We start from the raw sequence: 17,647 nt of genomic DNA, 5'->3' as shown, positions 1-17,647 counted from the left end.
ATAAAAATTAAACTTGTAAATAAATAACTCAATATGCCCAGCAGCTCTTCTTGCTGATTCTTCAAACTTAAGCTAAACCACTTGGCAGTCTTAAAATTTTAAATTATTTTGCTTATTCAATATATAAAGTTGGCTTTAAAATTGCACTCGTGGCAATTTGCTTTCAAAATTTTTGTGCACAGTGTAGTTTTTTGAGTTTGGTGGTGGATCTCACTTACCTTGCCATAGCTGTTTAGTGGTCCATTTATCCAGCGATCTGCCTCCAAGCGGCCGCTGAACAGTGCCCCAGTGTCCGGATCGATGCGTTGCCATTCACGCACCTCTCGCTGAAATGGCGAACGTGAGCCGCCGGCAACGCTGTTGTTATTACTATTGCCAGCATTATGATGCACATGATGATGATGATGATGATGATGATGGGTCTGGTTGTGATTATTTGTTGTTGCCACTTCCATGTTGCTCTCCTTCGTGCTACTGTGCGCTTTTAATTTGCACGCTCGACGCGCTCGACTCGAGTTGTAACTAAAGTTGTAAGCGCTGCACTGCCGCGAATCCAAATTGTTGTTGTTGTTTTTATTGTTGTTGTTACTGCTGCTGTCTATTTCAAATTATTATTTATTGTTATGGAAGCTACCGTCTGTTGGCTTCTACAAGCGTTTTCGTTGCTAAATTAATGGCAAGTTTAATTTATTATCATAATAATCATTTTCTAGACAATTCTAACCGAAGCTACTGTGCAGCAACTAAGACTAAGACTACAACCAAATGATAGTTCCCTCTCCCTCTCCTTTATGAGCTATGCTAACTATGATAATTTTCTCAGCTTTTCCCTTTGCACGCTTTGCTGCCTGTTTGGCTTTCACGGTCTAATTTGAGTTCAGCTGCCTATAGCTCTCTATATATATTTGTATGTGTGTGTCTCTGTGTGTATTTGTGTGTGTGTGTGAAACTGAAATGACAAGAGCAACAGAGAAAGAAATTTCGTTAGTTAATTATATATATGGCAAAGTGTGAAAATGCTTTTCATTATTTCAAACGGAAATCAAGTGCCTTGAACTAGCTCCAGATTTCTAATTCAATCTGCGGCCAATGTCCAGCGGATATGCCCAGAACTCGCGGCGCAGCATTCAGCGGATGTCACAGTCTATTTCCGCCTCTAACAAACGCACACACATGTGTATGTGTGTATTAAATTAATTTACTTTTTTATTGTTGTTGTTGTCGTTTCTGTTTTGCAGACAACTTTTCAAGTACTTGGCGCAAATGACAGCCAAACGCGAATTCATTTATTATTGTCAAAATAGCAGAAGAACTTCATTTGTTGTTAGGCATGGTTAACAACTTTAACTGTAGACCAGACATTGGTTCATGTTGAACTTCAAGGCACAGTGGTTTCAATAAGAAATAATGGAAAAAACCTATATATGTAGTATAGTTAAATTTGCAATAAATTTGTATGCAAAAAATGATACTTTGAAATATTTTTAATGCTAATTATGATAAATAAAAATATTTCTTAATGAAAACTAATTTTGTAATTAGTTATTTGAATTTTTGAATGAATGTTTTATTTTATATAAAAAAGCTAATTAATTTATTTGCTCGCATGACTTTCACCCGCTTTGAATTGCCGTTTGCACCACTGTGCACGACTGGACTGTCAAAACAAGTGTTGAACAGCATTTACACTGAAATGTCAGTTGGAAATTTAGCACAAACTGCAGCCGCATCATCATTCGAAGCCGCCACCTACCACAGCTTTAATTTTATTTAGCAGCAAAGCATTTTTCCAGCGAAAGAAGAAAAAAAAGCAGCAATTTGATTGCATATTTTATGCGCCAAGGCGTAGACGATGGTCCGCTAAATAGTAACTGTTACTTGGCTTTGGCTTTTACTATGCTTTGGTTTTGCTTTTGGCTTTGCGTGTAGCTGCTCAGGCATTAACTTCCTCATATGCCAAGAGCCACAAGTTGAGTGTTGGCCAAGAAACAGAAACTTGTTTACGCCGTTGAACTTGCGCTCGTTTTGGTGCTGGCTTTGGGTCGCCTGCTCTTTTTTTTGGTTTGTCTCTTAACACTCGAGACTAGGCAGTTGTAAAAGTTGTACTTAGTGTCTAAGTATTTGAGTTGTTGTGGCAAATGCTTAAAATTGTTGCACTCTTTCTCAATGCTGCGGCACGCATATAAATGAAACAAATACTAACACACTGGCGATAGAGACGTGAACGCGTTTTGCCGGTTTTAGCTTGCCAGCTTTTATTTTTGCTATGGCTTAGTGTGTCTGTATGTTATTTTAGCAGCGAGCGCAGCTTGATTGTGTTAATTAAATTTTAATTATGTATAATTACGCTTTGCGCATAATTCAAATGCAGCCGTTCTCTCTATTGCCAATTTATATATTTCCCGTTGCCCGTTTGCCTATTTGTCTTGTGGGCTTTTGCCACTTGTCGCTTGGCACAGCCAACAAATTATAGACATTAGTGCGTTGAGTGTGTGCTAATGATGCTCATGATTTAGTTTGCAGTTGGCTGAAGCAGCTAAAATGGCATTCAAAGAACTTTCAGTACAGTAGCTGCTATCAGTTCTGGCCCCGTTTTGGTAACCACAGTCAACCGCAATACCCACCCAGAGCCACTGAGATGTTCAAGTCTACTTGCTAACCAAAGTGGTTTTCATTGTTGCCAGCCATTGGCAAAGGTCAGTGTAACAAATATATACAGTAGCTTACAAAGAAATGCGTACATATATAAGCTAAAAACATTTTTAAATTAGCTAGTTTAGATTTATTGATTCACTTGCATTAACTTTAATGATAATATGTATGAATTTTGCTTGCTTAAAGTGAAATTGGTGCAAAAAAAAGTTTTAAAAGTCTAAAATGTCATGTTGGGATTAATTGGTTAGTCGGACTATCAGCAGAAAAGTTGCGATTTATTTAAAGAATTTCAAAAATACTGAGAAGTAGACATTGAAATTTTTGAACTCAAGTTTCTACAAAATATAATCACAGCATTATTGTTTAATTTATTTACTTGTGATTTTGTTGCAAAGTTACTAAAATATTGTAATGATATTTCCTATAGTTATAAAGATACAACGATTTATATCACAGTTTTGGTGCAGCTTAAAGCCAGAGATAAATACAGAAAAACGCTCTGATGAATTATACGATACTAACGCGAAAATGCGTTGATGTCTACAAAATATTTTACTTTTAATATGAAATACATTACTATGTTTAATATGTATGTTGGTTCAAGATCAAGTAATAATAATTAAACCAGAATATGCAAGTTCACCTTGCTTAGCTATTCGCATTTCTTTGTTCCCAACTGTAGCCACATAATTTATATCACTTGAAATTATTTCTGCTGTTTACATTTTACAGTTAAGGAAATACACAGATAGACCGCAAAAAACGAAAGCTCATTTGTTAGCCATAAATTTTGTGTGAGCACTTGAAGTACAATTCGGTTGAAATTCAAATGTTTGCCTTGTATGTAGGTTAAGCTCTTATTACATTTGACAAATTAATACGCTTGATTGACTTATACATCATTTAGGCTTGTCTAAAAATAACTGACAAACAGTGGGCGCGAAATAAACATTTATTTTTATGCAAATATTTGACATTGAAACTGCGTAATCCATAACAACAATTTAAAGAGTTGCAGCTATGCCAACTGCTTGGCATGCGCAACACGTTGACGTCGACGTTGAGTCGTGCAACAATTGACCGAAAAAAATATCACAATTTACATAATTGGCGCTAAAACAGTTTTTCAGTTTTTCAGTGTTTCAGTGTTTCGTGTGTGTTCTAATTTGAATTTGCACAGCAGCAAACACGCGCGTGTTCAACACTTGCAGCTGTAGCATAAATTCAAAAGACTTAGGCAACAAACTGTCAAGCGTGCTGCCAAAAAAGTCAAGTAAGTTTTTCTGCAGCATATTGTAGCTCAATTTACTGTATCTTAAATCTTATTTGAAGCTTGTCTTTCAACAAAAGCTGCGCACTACAATTCAATTAAAATTACTATTTTTTGCTTTTTTTATATTTTTGCTGCCGCACATAAATCAGCAACGCCCCAGACTTTGACTGATATATCAGTCAGCATATACATATATTATATATATATAGATATAAACCACAAGCAGCGCGATAATTTGAGCACCTTTTGTGCTTCCGTCTGCGTCATTTTTATAACAATTGTTCGACATATGAGCGAGCGAGCGGCTTGTGTTTTGTTTTAGCAAACAAATGTGTTTTTAATATAAAAAAAACACACACACACACACACATAGACACGATCATATTGTGGTTAGCAATGCTTTCGTTTAGCGTCTGTTATTAGACGCACGCAAATCAAGTTCAGGCTTAATTTCCGCCTTGCTAGGCAAATGCGCAGCGCGTTTGATTATAGTGCAGCCCCCAGCCCACCCGCACTAGCGTGGGCGTTAGTCAACGATTTGCATTGATTAATTAACTAAATGAGTCAATTGGCAATTGCATTTAACTAAGCGACATCGAGATTTATGGCACCAGCAACTGGTTTAGCTTTTTATTTCTAACGCCTTTGTCTTGGCCAAATTACATAATTGAGACTTGCCAAAATATGCTTTGGCTTGCAGCAGGTTCCATTCACACTCTGCCCACAGCACGACACACAGCAAATAAAAGAGAAACAGGTAATTGTTGCTATAATTTACACACACAGTTTGGCGTAATTGTTGTTGCTGCAGCTATAACGCATAGACATATCTTCCGTCTAATGAAAATTATATTTTATGATTTCCTGCAACGCCTACAACAGCGTCTGGGCGTTAATTTCAAACAATCTCGCTGATCACATGTCGTATGCGTAATGTGATATGCGTATGCGTATGCGTATGCGTAATGTCGCATGTGTGTTGTGTAATTTGGAAATGAAAGTTGGCGCAACATCTTCAGCTATTAAATTGTTAGTCACCCATTTTACCGTTATTTTTAACACTTGCTCCAGACCAAATATTTGGCTGCATATTTATTTTTGCAATTAGCAGCCAAATGCTTCAGCAACAAGCGTTGTGTGAACTTTTTTTTAGTATACTTATAAAATTACTTGCTCTGCTCAACATTTTAATAAAGTTATTAACCATCCGCTGCGTTTATTTCCGCCAGCAGCAGCGCAAATTGCAAACAACACAAAAACATTCATTTCAACATTTCAGTTGAAATTAGCTGACAGTTTGACGAATTGCGCTTGTCTGACAAAATGTTTACGTTCTCATACATTTTGTGCTTTGTGCGCGCCCCTGCGCCTTATATTAAATTAACCGTTAAGTTGTGTAATTCTCTCTTGACCAAAAAACAATAAAAAGCCAACTAACGGCCCAAGCAGTCATTGCTTGCTCAACATAAAGAACTCAAGGGTTCTTCTCATGAGCTTGCGCTACATGCTTATTATATTTTACTTTAAGCTGCCGCCAGCTAAAACAAAAGACTTGAGCAACAAACTTGCTGACCAACACAGCAGCACAAAAAAAATATATGAAATTCCCCCAGTAACGTTTACTTTACATACAAATTTTGTGAGTCAGAATTTCATGACGATATGAAAAGAAAAAAAAACCACAACGCACTTTGTACGCCAAGTTTGATTTACATACGCGAGCTTTTGATTTTGATATTGTTTTTGTTTTTTTGCTTTTTAATTAGCATATTGATGTGAACCATGAGACAGCGCGACATACTTTGCTCTGGCTTAGCAGACGCCCACATAAGAGCAAAGCTGACTTAGACGTTGACTAAGTTGATATTAAGAGAAATTTCCAGCTTGATAATAATATTTTTAAAGAATTGTGCTCAATTGCTAAACGACTAAACTAATGAAAATATAATATATAATAAATTTAGTTAATCGTTAAGCAAAATAATTGTAAGAGACTTTTGACAAAGCTCAGAAAATTATTTGACTTGCAAAAATCATTTTAAATATTTTTATAAATTGCGTATAGAGCAATTTAATTATTGCAGCCTAAATATAAATTGATCTAGTATATAAAGTAACTAATATTATAATATGTTGTGACATTTGTGCTTTAATTACATAGCCAAAAGTAATACAAGTTTCATAATATTATACAATTTGTTTACTACATTTTAAGCTAAGGTCATTTGCATGGCTGTCATAAATTGTTGTTGCTTTACTTGTAGTTAAAGTTAATTTCAAGTAGAGTGGCATGTGGTGTAGAGTGAACTACAATTAAATGACCATCATGCTCAGCTACACTTGCAGTTTAGTAAACTGGTTTGGTTGTTCGTTTGCTGGGCGCATCTGCAGCCGCTACAGTGAAGCTATAAAACGTATGTATCTGTAACTGACATTGAGTGTCATAACTTGAGAGCTGCGTCTTAAGCTTGAAAACGCCTTCAAAGTCAAGTTCAATGACGTCAAAAAATAAGCAAAGATAAGATAAGTTTTGGGCGGCAGCAGCAAACACAAACAAAGCTCTATAAACAAACACAAATAGACAACAATAGGCAGCAGCAACAACAACAAGTTGTTAGCTAATTTATGTGATAAGCTTGATTGCAAACCGAGTGTTCGATTTGCATAACTAATAGGCCATAACAGCAGCTGTTGCATGTGCTTAAAAGCAAATGGAAACATCAACTAAATGTACATGGCACAAAAATAAATTGCACACACTTTCAAAGCAACTTTTTCCTCACTCAATGCGCCCATTTGAGTGTCTGGCACTTTCATTTGTATTGTGCACTAAGAACAGTTGAATAATGTGCGAACGTTGACAAAACTTTCTTCACTTACACAGACGACAAATGACTTTCATGCATATAATTATGGCAGTCAGTGTAACGCTGCTGATTTAACGCTCGTTTGCTGTCGCAATTGAGAGCAGCGTCGCTTTATTTGTAGCTTGTATCATTAAAATGCCAAACAAAACATCTGTCCAGATAAATTTCACAGCCGCAGCCGCAGCCACAGCAGCTGAAGCGTTCGTTCGTATGTGGGTGAAAGTTGTTTACCTTTATTTCATTTCGGTGGGCGTTACAATTATTGTCTGCTAAATGTAGCACACACTACACCACACGGACAATGAAAGTACCGGCTAATTGCTTTAAGTATTTGCCGCTTAAGTATGACAAATCTTAGCCGCAGTTACTTTCGGCTCGGTTTGTTTGTTTGTTACTTTGTCGCCCCCATGCTGCTTGCAAATTGTCACAAGCCAATAAATAAAGTCAGCCAAACGGCGCTTATCGAACGCGCAAAATCAAGTCGAACATTCACAGACACGCCTCTCCAAAAAATATTTAAAACTAGCAGCGCCCACACACAGCAAGCCAAGTGACAAAAAAAAAAAGAAAAATATGTTAGCAAAGCCAGTACCAGTTCCAGTTGCAGGAACTGCATATGAAATGAAGCGTAACGAGAGCAACAGCAACAGCAAAATAAAAAAAATACGTATACGTTTCAGTTGCGTTAACCCTTGCAGGGCCAAAAGTTAATTACAAGTGACGCCTACATAGGAAATGCCGCCAGCTTGTTCAGCTGTGTGGTCAAAGTGAAATATGAGCAGAGTTAGCTGCGGTCAGCTTGCAGCTATAATACCCTATAGCTAGACTAGAAAGTCTGGCTTAGCGTTTCAGTTTCAGCTTTCAATTTAAAGTTTTTTTTGTGCATTTATTTAATTTTAGTTTTGAGCAGGCAATGACAACTTGTTGTTTGAAATTATTAACAAAAAATTATATTAATGAAATAAATGCGCTTATTGATTTATTTACAAATATTTAAAGCTACAAATGTCACTCTAATTTCTTAAGCAATAAAGCGATTTTGCTGATCAAAAAACGCACAAGACTTTAATAAATTAATAAAAGTTTGTTTTGATGTAACTTTGCCTTAAAGAAATATAAGTAATATTCATTTGAAAATCATATAATCTGCTTATGAGAATAATATTTTATACTGCCTCAAGTAACTACAAGAATTTTTTATATTTATTATTTACATATAATCACATTTGCTTATTTAAAAACTTTCTTAACATCAACCCAAGCTGAACTTTCGGCTTAAACAAGTCATTCTCTCTATTGTTTCCATCACAGAGAATATTCTCATCATAACTTTGACTCGTTAAGCAGTTGCATTTCACTTGGACGCCACTGTAATTATAAGCGTGACCCTAATTTTGAACTACAAATGAAAGTTAGCCTAAGATATCTGCTAGTCGCGCTTTATTGACCAACAGCATTCTTAATCGTTTTTTATTTTGTGAACAACAATTTAACACTTTTACTTTTTTTATCTTTTTGGCTGACAATAAGAAATTATAATTTACATAATAATTTAGCGGCATACGCTGATTGATTTGCTTGTAGCGCAGCCTTGAAATGTTGCTGCGGTTTGCGCGCCACGTTTGTCGCCTCAGTCTTTTGTATGCCCTTAATTGGCAAAAAAGAAACATGCAAAAAAAACTTGTGTACTGCTGATAGTTGTGGCACACAAAAAATTTGCATATGGAGTTGGCGAAATTTTCGCCTGGGTGGCGATGCTGCTGCGATTAAGACAGACAAAAGCGATTTACATAAATGGAGCTTAAATATATATCATTGTGCTGTGCTGGCTGCTGCAGGATGAACTCTAAGCCGCGCACAATGCTATGTGGGCAAATTGACAGCTTGCCAATTAAGCTGAATGCGAAATGTTTGGCTAACATTTGGGTTGACCAAACTTATTGTTGGGTGTTAAATAAATGGCGCAAAGCTGCAAATTTATAGACTAAATATAAATAGAAATTGGCGCTTATGTTTTATAGCAAAAGTTAGTTGATAAAGACTATAAATTATTTTCCCACGAAAGCTCATAAACAAAAAAACATAATTAATGCCATATTTACATATTAAAGATAAAGTATTTCCTCTTGGAAATTTATGGCAGACTAAAGGAATTTCATATTAAAATTCGTTATTTATAATCATAAAGTAAAAGCATTGGGCAGCAAAATCTTAAATATTTTGATTTAAATATTTTGACAACTATGATATTAATAGAAAGCATAAATAGTTAAGCCACGAATACATTTTGAGCAAATTATAATTTTGCTTTCATAAAAATAATGCAACCCACGACTTTATTCCATATTGTAGCTAATTAAATTATGTATGCTTATTAGAAGTTTCATATTTGAAACGAATTTCGCAACCCTCACATTTTTGGCAAACAATCAAATTAAATTCTAACTAATTTGCATATCGATTGTCAAATTGAATTGTTGTTGCTGTCGCTTTGCGTCGCTCTATGGCAATGACCCGTAGAGTTTGGAACTTAGAACTCGTTTTTTGCTCAAAACTTTCAAGCCTGATTCTCATCAGCGTGTGATTGAGTAAGGTTAGGTTAACTGTCTCCGGCTTTTGTTTGATGAACGCTTGAGGTCAAATTACCAACCACCCCCCAGGGGGCTAAAGCGTGGGCGGCAAATGACAAATTTTGCGCACACGTGTGCGCAGATCAAAGAACTTGAGCTTGCGTCATGCGTTGGCCATTTGGGCCAATAATGTCAATTGGCCACGTTGGCCATAAAGCTGCAGTTTACAGCCATACAATAAACATATAATAAAAATACGAATATTAACGAGCTCAACATGGTAATGACCATAAAATTCACATGCACGTCTTCAAATAAAGATTTGCTATCTAACTTCTGTTGTCTAGTGTAGGGGGTGCAATTGGCATAGTTCTATGACCTTTTTGGCCAATGGACAATGACAATTGTCAGCCAGATTGGCATTTGATTAGCGCTGACACTTTGCCCATAAATAACCAGCTAAAACATGTGGTCCCAGTTGGCCAGGCCAGAACGGACCGCCTGCTTGCCAACACGCAAAAGTACTTAACAATTGGCCAAAGAGTACTTAAAGCGCTTAAAATGGTCAGCGACAAGCTCGAAATGGCAATGCAGCGAGCCTAACAAGCCCAAGCAACAAACTTACCTTGGCCAAGACAAAAGGATGCTGTTGGGGCCCCCAAGTCAACTCAACTCAAGCTGCTTAGAATTTTTATTTCAGTCGCCGAAGCAGCAGGAAATGCGCGCAGACTCCTTTTAAAGCTAAACCCAAGGCCTGCGAGGTGCCAAAGAGAGTCTCAGCTGCTGCTGCCTCTTTCTGGGGAATCTCAACGGCAGCAGCAGCAGCAGCCGTCGCCTAAGTGCTGCAGCTTGTTAGGCCTTTTTGCTGTTTCCCATTTTATTTATAAATTTTTTCTCTGTTGTTGTTTTTTGTGTATTTCGCTTTCTCGCTGTCTCTGTCTGACTGTGTGAGAAATCATTTTGAGCTGTCTCTTACTTCTGCTCTGCAGCTTAAAGTTAGTCAAGCGGGTATGATCGCGTTGATGTTGGCAATATATAAATTAATATTTAACTTACTTTGATGCAACAAAGCCCAGACTTAAAGCTTAGAGCAGCAGTAAGTTAAATAAAATAATTTGCGATGTAGCTTAGTAATGTATAAAATTGTATAAAATATTTGTATATGAAAGAAAAATCACTTGTAGGTTTGTTTTTCAATAAATTTACTTTAAAATGTAAAAATATTATATTAAACATTTATATAATTTTAATTAGTGCTTAATAAATTAAATAATTATTTTTTATTATTATTATTGACTTTCAATTTTGTATATAGAATTGTTCTTAATAAATCAAATAATTCTTTTTTATTAATGACTTTCAATTTTGAATTTATAATTGTAAATTGCGCATATTTATTTCTAATCATTGCTGAATGCTTAATTAAATATTTTGCACAAATTTGTATTAAATACTATTTTATTTAATATTGTATTTGTATAATTTGTTGAGCATAACTCATAGTCGCGCTTTTTTTTCGCTGCTACTTTGTTTTGTTCCTTTGTAGCTGTCTTTAAAAATAGTTTATCGCCCCAATCGCGCATTTATTTCGTTTGTCTCTGTCGAAGTTTAGCTGCTGCAGCCGCAGTCGCTGCTTAGCCAAGTTAATGCTGTCAAGATAGCAAAAAGGAAATCAATGCACTGTTACAGCTTGTTATTGTTGTTGTTTCTTTTTGGCTGAGCTGGCAGCTTTAAGGGCCGCACATTGGTTTGATAAATGCGCGGCAAAGCAATAACAAACGCTTTAGCAACAAACTGCGAGCAGCTGGGCAAACAAATGCATTGGCTTTGGCTGTGGCTACAGGAAATGCATTTCCATGCAGGTAAGCCAACCATTTATTGTTTGCTTACGGCTTGGGCTAAAAAATATTCTAAATTGCTGATTAACACGCCTGTGTCTGGGGCCTGGGCGTGGCCTTAGTCATGTAGCTGCAACATTGTAAGAATTATGAGGCATCGTTAGTGGCTTGGAAAGTTGACAGCGCCCCAAACTAGTGCAGCGCTTGAATTTTTTAATGAATTTAATAGCACACATATGCTTAATAAATAAAGCGCAAAAAATTAATTATGTCAAAAGCTGTAGCTCCAGCAAAAGAAAAAGCCAAAGCCAGCGGCAACGAGTCATAACAAAAAATAATGAACACAAATCACACAAAGTAGTCATCAATAGACAATAATCAATACACGTTGGTAAGTTGTAAGGAAAAGTGAAGCTGGAAAAAGTGAAAGCGACAGCAGACAGAATAAAGACAAGCTACAACAACAAAAAGAAACATAATTGTGTTTTGTTATAAAGAAAATTGCATTTATTGTTCAGTTCAGTTCAGTTCAATTCAGGTGCAGCCAGCGCGCTGTTAACTGCAGTTCCGCAATATTTTTGGGGCATTAGATAATCGCGCTTATGAAAGTTACAGTGGCCCGCAGTGCTGCCCCCCCAAATCCAATTTTCAATTTAGACAAATTGACTTGTATTATGTATAGACTCATTAGCAGCATGACTAAACAAGTAACATGAACTGCTGCTAGTTGCGAAGTCAATTAAATTTGAAGGTCAGCGCAGGCCCAAAAATTGTGAAAAAGCTTGAAATTGTTTGCTTCCTCACCCAGTTTTTGCACCTCATCGACTCACACAATGTGCGCGCTTGTTGTCAATAGTTCTAGGTCAACATCAAACAAAATTTACATATTTATGCCGCTTATTTGCGCATAATTCCCCAATTAGCCCGTATTATTAGCTTGTGGCAAACTTGAACCTGTTGCTGGCTGAGCAAATAAACTCATTGGTAGCGAGGCGCCATAAAAAATTCGTTACTTATTTTTGCAGTTCGAGTTGAGTGATTTAAAGGTCAAGCTTAGTTGCCTGTTAATTAGACAGTGAATTTTGCAGCATAATTTGTGTTATAACATTTTAGGAGCCGGTACATAAAAATGTTTAAAATGTCTTTTAAGTTAGGCAGTTTAAATAAGTTTAAAAAAATATATTTATATATATATTTATTAGGCTGAGTAGCAGAAGTCGAGGATGGGCTGTCTATCTATCTATCGATCTACTTATGTATATATCTATCTGTCCATCTATCTATATATCTATCCATCTATACATCTATCAATTCATTTAATATATAATCAAAGCATATATCTGTTTAATAGTTTTGCGAGTTTAGGTCTGTAATATTTATATTTTTTATAGCTAGCCATCGATATTATTTTATTTAATTCTTAAAGACTTAAAACAAACAATAAAAATATCGCTTCATAGCTATGTAAAGCAAAATAGTTAAGCTATGGCTATAGCCTATATATCGACTCTGCTAGTAGCTTGCTTATTCTTATACTTTTTACTCTCCACTCTCGTATTCGCTTCTGTTTTTTCCTCAAATAAATGTACTCAGCAGTAGCAACAACTTGAAGCTCACATTTATTTTTAGCATAATTATTAAGTTTACAACATTTTAATTAAAGCCCCCAATGCCTGCCGCATGCAATTTGCAGTTTTGTCTATTTTTAACAAATTGATTTGCTGCGATAAACATGCAATTAATCATATTTTGTATTTTCGTATTGCTTCATTATTTAATTGACTCGTCTCTAATTCAATTTTGTTTGTTTTCGCAAAACTGGGTTAGCTTGACTAGGAAAATTAGAAATCGTGTAAAAGTTAATTGCATTTTGTGCGGCTTGCAGTTAATTGAGTACGGGAATAATTGATTTATTGAAAGCGCAAGTGAAATCACAGCGGAAATATTTTCATAATTCCCATAGCACTTTTCATTGCCACAATTGCCAACAAACTGCAACTAAACTAAGAAAAAACTGGCAACAAATTAAAGCGTAAAAAACCAGCTTGAAGAGCTCCCAACTAAAAACAAATGTAACAAACTTTTTTTTCGTTGCTTTTAGTTGCTTGCTTGTTGTTGTTGGCTTGGCGATTGCGCAGTCAAAGACCTTCATGCTGGTAATTGGCAGCACAGTCTAAAAAGCATGAAAATCAAGCGAGGGAAAATATCAAAGAATTCTGCACATAATTAGGCAAAAATTTAAACTAAAATAGTAAACTACAAACTACACTGCAAAAGTAAATAATAAATATATAAAAAACTAAGCAACTGTCTGTACCCCTGGCTAATCTTTGGTAACATCAGCAGGAGCTAGGCTAGCAGCCTGACCTAAGCGAACTTGGACCCTATCAAATTGGAATTGTCATGGTTTTGGCTTTGCTTGTGCTGCGGCCAAGCTTTGTCTTTTGCCCAAAATAAAATAAAAACTTGACTTAAATGGGATCGCGGCAGCAGCGTCAAGACAATAGCCCAAGCCAACGCCGCTGCCATCCTCGAGCAACATTTGTAATTGTTTGCAATTATAACAATTCGCACAGTGCTTCGGGCTCAGCGGGTGGGCATAGGCACAATTCGCAATTTTCTCTACCAACAATTTATTTTTTGTTAATTTTTTGCTTCTTTGTTTTTGGCTAATTTCATAAAATGACGTCAATAAACACATTTTCGTTACAGCTTTGCGTTGTGTTTTTTTATGACACTCGCTCTGCTCTGCTTTGACTTCAAAGCACATTGATAATTGCCCGTTTGCCGTCGTTGTTGTCTCTTGGACTGTCTTGTCATTCATCCTGAATCGACTTCGTGATTTTCAGTGTGACTGCAGCCATAAACTATAAGTTTTTGCGACTCGAGTGCGCTAAGCGGCTTTTTGTTTTAGCTAGCTGCACAGTGGTTCAATGACTTGTTGGTTTGGGGTGCTGATTTGTTAGCTCATTTAAATCGTGTGACGTTGTGGACGAGCGACGACGTCTGTGTGATATTTAGCCGATTAACTATGCAATTTATATCAACTTTCACCCAACAATTGCAAAAATGCATCAAAACGAAAAACGGCTAATTTAATCAACAAGTTTGTATCTTAAGTCTTTTGTTTTTTGACAGTCACTCAAAGCGGCTTAAATTTTCATTGCATTGATATTTACGAGGCTTTGGCTTGCTAAGATTATTAGAAAGTGCAATTTTCGTTTCAAAAGTTGAATAAACGCTGAATAAGTTAAAAATGTTTATAAAATATTGTCATGCATTGTAAACTTTACTCAAAGCTGCATTAGAACTAAATAATAAATGTTTTATGCTATTAAAAGCAACTTAAGAACTAAACTATAATTAGTTAATAAGTTTTGTTTCTTAAGTCGTTTGTTTTACTTAAAGCGTACAAATAAATAAATAACATTTTTAACATAAGTCTGCCTCGCTGTTAAAATCACCTTAAAGCCACTAACAATATTTAGCTTTACATGTTTGTGTTAAGTCTTTTGTTCTTATAAGCAATACAAATGTTCATTAAATATAATTATAAGAAAGTACAATATTGTTTATTATTATCGCTGCGTAATATATAAAAATAATATATCTGAGCTATGGCACAAATACAAAAGTAAACTTATATTTGCTGTTATAACTCAACAAAAGCATAACAAGTTTATAGCATTGGCTGATTACAGTCAATTAATTCGCTTACATATTATTTTATGAGTCAAACGCAGACATTTGCATTTTATGCGCCAACACCCACAACAAATAACAAGCAGCAACAACAACTTGGCCATTTCCCCTGCAATTGTGACTTCATCCAAAGTCAAACATTGGCTGCCCAGCATGCATATCGAATGAAGCTATAAAATGTTTAATTGCCGGCACAAAAGCGAGGACTTGGGCAACTTGGCCATAAAGTTAAATGTATATAAATATGCAGAGCAGTTTGCTTGCCAATAAAAACTTGAATATGCATTTCTAATACATTTATATAAGCGCAGCATGCATTTGAAATTGAGTTGCTAGCGCGACTTAATTGAAGCTCATTTAAATCGATTAAGCCAAACGCTAGGCTGGGCCCATTGCTGCTCTTTGAATTTAGCAATTGTCGTGTGGCTTGGCTTTGGCTTATGGGTGGCGTGTCTTGTAGTGTTTATGAGCATGATGAAAGCCACTCGGATTGAACAATGTCAAAAACAACAAAACAAATGACTTAAGACACAAACTAGCCAAGAGTTAGTTAATTAGCTGTAGCTAGCAATTAACTCTATATACAGACAAGCCCCCACACATTGGCTGCCCAAGGCTAGGCAAGAAATTAATGCGAAATTCGCAACCCCAAAAGTCAACATTTCGAATTTATTTCTAGCTAAATGCAAACTAATTGCAAACTGCTTGCCATCTGCCAAAAGTTCACTGGAATTCTATTTATTTAAATGCAAAAAAACACAAGTAGATAAGCTATGATTTATATAGAATTTTTCGAGTGTGTGTGTGTGTGTTGCCATAAAAGGCGTAGCTTTTAATTATGAATACGTTCGAGTATGTCTGTTGCCTTTTGTTATTTAATAATTTTTATTTTTCTGCGCTTTGTTTGCTGAGCTAATTCTTGAGTATTGCAAATATATTGTATGGTGTCAAAAAAACCATTAAATGGCACATAAAATTAATACAAAAAGGGTTTGTACATAGCGCACTGAAACTTGAGGCCACAACACGTGTTGTCAATTGAGCTGCGCTTAATGTCAAATCTCAACGCGCTGCCGCTGCTGATAAATTGGCGAAAAAGGCGCGTGGCAAGTCGAGAATTCCACACCCATTTGCTGCCACTCTAGCTGCATTGATATCTTTGTAGGTGACAATTGGGGCCAACTGGCAATGGCAATGGCAATTTGCACTAATGCCTGCCACTCGTTATGGCCATAAATAAATCTGAGGGCTGTGGCTCAATGCAAACTAATTAACTTGCGTGGCAGCTTACGCGCTTATAAGGCAAACTACTGCTCTATGGCATGACTAATGTATATACCGCTCAGCTAGAATCATTGAACTTTAATTGTAAGCTGCAAAAGTTTCCTAATGATTCACAGCGACAAGTTTGTTGTCCAAGTCTCTTTTGTCAACTCATGTGAGAAAATGTGCTTGAGAAAATATGCAAAACATTGTGTAATTTATAATGAGCGGAAATGTTATTTAAAAATTGAAAACAAGCGCGCTCTTAAGCTTAAATTTTGTGTCAATATATAAATCAATAACGTACCTGTTTAGCTTTTTGCATTGAATTTAAAGTCCACCGAAGGCGTTGATTTCGGTTTTTTTGCTTGGCCAAGTTGCAACAACAAACAAAAATTGTGTTTGCTAGCTGGCAAAATAAATTGCTTAATTGATGCAGCAATTTTTTAATATCATTTTTAATTCAAGCAGCTCTCAACTTCAATTTTTGAATAGAAGAAAAAACGCGCAGTCAGCAAAGCATTTGGCATAAAAAAATTATTGAAAAAAAAGAAATACTTATTTAAACAATAAATAAGAAAAAAAATTAAAGTTTTTCAATGATTTTTTTTAGCCGCAAGTGGGCGTCTCTAAGCCAACAGCTGTTCGCAGCGTTGCACTTGAAAAAAGACAAAAGCCAACTAAACAATTGGCTTAAAGACCTTTCGCTTTTAGCTCATTTTTCACTTTCTTTGCAATTGTTTTAGTTTGAGCTTAAATCTTACGCCGTTTAACTTAAGTCTGCTATGCACTTGGCTGACTTTTGTACTTTTATTTTTATATATATATATATATATATCTTATTTTAGCACTGCATGCTTGGCTGCACTTCACTTGTCGTTGAGTTCAGTTAAAATACTGACAGCAGCCAGTGTCTGCAGCAGCAGCTACGATTGTTTGTGTTTTGTATTTAAATTTAATATTTGTATATACTTTTGTTTTCGTACGCACTAGTTCAACGCCTGCGCTTATATTGTAGCTACATATATATGAGTATATAGTATATGTATATATAACTCGAACTCGTTTTGTACTGGGGTTCAGCTTGAGAAATACTTCAACTCAACCGAACCGTCTATCTCGCACGCCAACGCTATACTAAAAGAGCATTCAGCTTGGCCAGCACATTAAATAAGCCACACACAGCTGCGACTGCGACTGCGAATGTATCTGTAGCTGCGCTCAGTATCCATGGGATGATGTCAGCTTTGTGGCGCTCTTTAGTCTCGCAGCTCTCTTTGGCATCAGCTACGTGTGCTTGGGCACCCACTTGGTCTAGTTGTCTGGCTGTGTCTGCTGCTGCTTTAACTAATTGCTTATTACATTTAGCTATATAGAATGCACAAAAGCTTTTGTAATAAAACTTGATTTATTATGTTTAGCTGTAAAAGGAGCTGCACATTAAAATCAACTTGAATTATATAGGAATTGCTTATGAGA

The 17,647-nt window shown here is 36.0% G+C and overlaps 1 protein-coding gene across 1 annotated transcript in view; it reads right to left on the bottom strand.

Moving 5' to 3' along the window:
- LOC108607835 overlaps positions 1-17,287 on the bottom strand; it is a 39,714-nt gene extending 22,427 nt beyond the window's left edge. Inside the window, 2 exon segments of the mRNA XM_033294920.1 lie at positions 219-665; positions 17,141-17,287. Coding sequence (XP_033150811.1) covers positions 219-455 — 237 coding nt within the window. The 5' untranslated portion in view covers positions 456-665; positions 17,141-17,287.
- Positions 17,288-17,647: the final 360 nt, after the last annotated feature.

This window comes from Drosophila busckii, chromosome 2L (genome assembly GCF_011750605.1).
Source record: "Drosophila busckii strain San Diego stock center, stock number 13000-0081.31 chromosome 2L, ASM1175060v1, whole genome shotgun sequence".
In the NCBI taxonomy this organism is placed as follows: domain Eukaryota; kingdom Metazoa; phylum Arthropoda; class Insecta; order Diptera; family Drosophilidae; genus Drosophila; species Drosophila busckii.
Note: the sequence above shows the minus strand (reverse complement) of the source record. Positions and strands in the feature narration are given on the sequence as shown.